Below are 3,338 nucleotides of genomic sequence, written 5' to 3'. Positions count from 1 at the left end.
CAGGGGTTTGGTTTTGGAGGAGCAAGCCTAAGTGTGGAGGGGTTTGCAGATGAGGATGGCCAGAAGCCCATTCACGCCGCCTGCCAAAACAACTACTCTGAGGTGGCGAAACTCTTCCTGCAGCAACACCCCAGCTTGGTGATGGCCACCACCAAAGACGGGAACACTTGCGCGCATATTGCGGCCGCGCAGGGCAGTGTGACGGTGGTGGAGGAGTTGATGAAGTTCGATAGACAGGTAACAAACACAACACCTTTACCTAAAACGCAAATGGAGCTGGTGCTTCCTGGTAGGGAGTGATTTCCGCGAGGAATAAAGTAACTGATGCCACTCCCCTGCAAATGGCTGCTGAGGGCGGGCACTCGGAAGTAGTCAAGGCCCTGGTGAGGGCGGGGGCTTCAGTAACAGATGAGAACAAAGGTGAGTGGTTTTGGGGAGTTATGTTTTGAACATTTGGAGGCTGGTGTTGTCCAGGCGGGTTCACAGCGGTGCATCTGGCGGCCCAATACGGCCATCTGCAGGTGCTGGAGGTGCTTCGCTCCTCCAACAATCTGCGAGTGACGAGCAAAAAGTTGGGAGTCACTCCGCTGCATGTGGCGGCCTACTTCGGGCAAGCTGACACAGTGAGGGAGCTGCTGACGCACGTTCCAGGAACCGTCAAATCGGACTCCCCCAATGGGGCCTCTTTGGTGCCCGCGCTAGGGAATGAGTCAGGCATGACTCCTCTCCATCTGGCGTCGTTTTCTGGCAAGGAGAACGTCGTCAGGCTCCTGCTCAATTCGGCGGGAGTGCAAGTGGATGCCACCACTCACGAGAATGTAAGTCCTCGCGGGTTAGACTCTTTAAAGTTTAAGCTGGCAACTGATTTTTGAACACTCTCCTTTAGGGCTACAACCCGATGCACTTGGCGTGCTATGGGGGCCATGTGACTGTTGTAGGCTTGCTGTTGAGCAGATCAGCAGAGCTGCTGGAGAGCAAAGACCGACATGGGAAAACTGGCCTGCACATCGCTGCCACTCATGGACATTACCAGATGGTGGAAGTCCTGCTAGGTTGGAGCCGTTCATTGGCTGCCTTGTAGAGTCCAAATTAACTTTGACTAAGTCTGGATTCGTAGGGCAAGGCGCGGAAATCAACGCTCCAGACAAGAACGGCTGGACTCCATTGCATTGCGCCTCCAGAGCTGGTTACGTCGAAGTGGTGAAGCTCCTAACGGAAAGTGGGGCTTCCCCAAAGTCCGAAACGAACTTGGGGGCGGTCCCCATCTGGTTTGCGGCTTCTGAAGGGCATCACGCCGTTTTGGAGTACTTGATGAGCAAAGAGCACGACACCTACGCCCTGATGGAGGATAGAAGGTGGGCCGACTGAAACCCACCCCTGCTCCGAAAACATGCTGGGTTTATAGGTTCGTGTACAACCTGATGGTGTGCTCCAAGAACCACAACAATCGCCCCATAGAGGAGTTCATCCTGGTGTCTCCAGCTCCTGTGGACACTGCAGCCAAACTCTCTAATATCCTGATTTTGCTCTCCAATAAGGAGAAGGAGAGAGCCAAGGATCTGATAGCCAGTGGGAAGTTTTGCGAAGCCATGGCTACGGAGCTGCTAGCTCTAGGTGGGATTTTACGCAAAGGAAAACGTCTCAACTAGTTGTATGGGGGGGTTTTAGCTGCTGGGGCCGATTCAGCGGGGAAGATTTTGACTGCTACTGATAGAAGGAATGTGGAGTTCCTGGATGTTCTCATCGAGAATGAGCAAAAGGAGGTGATTGCCCACACAGTGGTTCAACGCTATTTGCAGGTATTGGGGAGTCAAAACGATCCTCCACTATGCTGAAAAATGCGTCCGCTTTCAGGAGCTGTGGCGCGGGGCGCTCAACTGGGCAGCTTGGAGGACGCTCCTCTTGTTCGTCTTCTTCATAATCTGCCCCCCAGTGTGGATAGCCTTCACCTTGCCCTTAGGGCACAAGTACCATAAAGTGCCCATAATCAAATTCATGTCATACCTCACCTCGCACATCTACCTGATGCTGTTTCTGCTCGTTGTGGGCATCACCCCTCCATATCCCACCATCAACAGAGGGAGCATGATTCCCTACTGGTATGCCACTGGGTAGTTGCCTGGAACAGGTCTACAGGGGAGGTTTTAGGTATGAATGGATCTTGCTGGTGTGGCTCAGTGGGCTTCTGCTGTTCGAGCTGACCAATCCCAGCGACAAGAGCGGGCTTGGATGGATCAAGGTGTCCGTGCTACTTTTCAGCATTTTCGGCGTGGGCACCCATTTGATGGGCCTGCTGTTTGTGGACGTGCTCTACTGGCCCACCCTGATGTATTGCAGGAATCAACTGTTTGCCCTCAGCTTCCTTTTGGCCTGTGTGCAGATTCTGGACTTTTTGTCTTTCCATCACTTGTTTGGACCGTGGGCCATCATTATTGGTAGGGTTTGTTAATGTTTAATGATAGTTTGGTGTTGGGATTCGTTTATGTTCTGTTTGGTTTGCAGGCAATTTGATGAAAGACCTTGCTAGATTCTTGGCAGTTTTGGCGATCTTTGTCTTTGGATTTTCAATGCAGTTTGTGGCGTTGAATCAACCGTTCGCCGATGGCGATTCCAAGAAGCGGCGAGAAACTGGGATTTTTAAAGATGGTAAGTAAAACCACTGTTTAGGCCTTTTAGTGTAATGCTGTTTTGACATTAAAGTTCACGTGGAGGCAGATGAAGCACTCACTTATTTCCGCCTGCTGATGACCAGGCAAACTTTAATATCGAAACACTTAGGTATCAGATAAGTTCTGCATATATTGATGAGGCGGATTCATTTTTCACAAACTGTTTGTTGGGTATTTGGCCTCAAAAATTTTCGTCTTTAAACAAGACAGAATTTTCTCTCGCCTTTTATTACAGATTGATAAATAGTGCAAAAGCACCAGCTCCATTTACGTGTTAAGTAAGGGTGTTGTGTTTGTTACCTGTCTATGGAACTTCATCAACTCCTCCACCACCGTCACACTGCCCTGAGGGGCCGCAATATGCGCGCAAGTGTTCCCGTCTTTGGTGGTGGCCATCACCAAGCTGGGGTGTTGCTGAAGGAAGAGTTTCGCCACCTCAGAGTAGTTGTTTTGGCAGGCGGCGTGAATGGGCTTCTGGCCATCCTCATCTGCAAACCCCTCCACACTTAGACTGACTCCTCCAAAACCAAACCCCTGTTTGTCCCACCGGTAGCATCGATATCTGCTCCTAATTCCAGCAAAAGTTTGCACACTTCTATCTGGTCGGCTCCAGCTGCCAGGTGGAGAGGAGTCTGCTTCTTCAGCGTTAAAATGTCGATGACAGCATTG

At 51.0% G+C, this 3,338-nt stretch overlaps 1 protein-coding gene across 1 annotated transcript in view; it reads left to right on the top strand.

Moving 5' to 3' along the window:
• Positions 1-3,338, top strand: part of LOC109542036 (serine/threonine-protein phosphatase 6 regulatory ankyrin repeat subunit A) — a gene marked incomplete in the record, with an annotated part of 16,237 nt that overhangs the window by 8,117 nt on the left and 4,782 nt on the right. Inside the window, 10 exon segments of the mRNA XM_048666717.1 lie at positions 50-237; positions 294-420; positions 475-818; positions 887-1,052; positions 1,118-1,355; positions 1,406-1,614; positions 1,669-1,799; positions 1,855-2,099; positions 2,149-2,435; positions 2,503-2,646. Of these exon segments, the coding sequence (XP_048522674.1) occupies positions 50-237; positions 294-420; positions 475-818; positions 887-1,052; positions 1,118-1,355; positions 1,406-1,614; positions 1,669-1,799; positions 1,855-2,099; positions 2,149-2,435; positions 2,503-2,646 (2,079 nt within the window).

The sequence above is a fragment of the Dendroctonus ponderosae genome, unplaced genomic scaffold (assembly GCF_020466585.1).
Source record: "Dendroctonus ponderosae isolate FM_Combo_2020 unplaced genomic scaffold, Dpon_F_20191213v2 Dpon_F_20191213_5, whole genome shotgun sequence".
Taxonomy (NCBI): Eukaryota; Metazoa; Arthropoda; class Insecta; order Coleoptera; family Curculionidae; genus Dendroctonus; species Dendroctonus ponderosae.
Note: the sequence above shows the minus strand (reverse complement) of the source record. Positions and strands in the feature narration are given on the sequence as shown.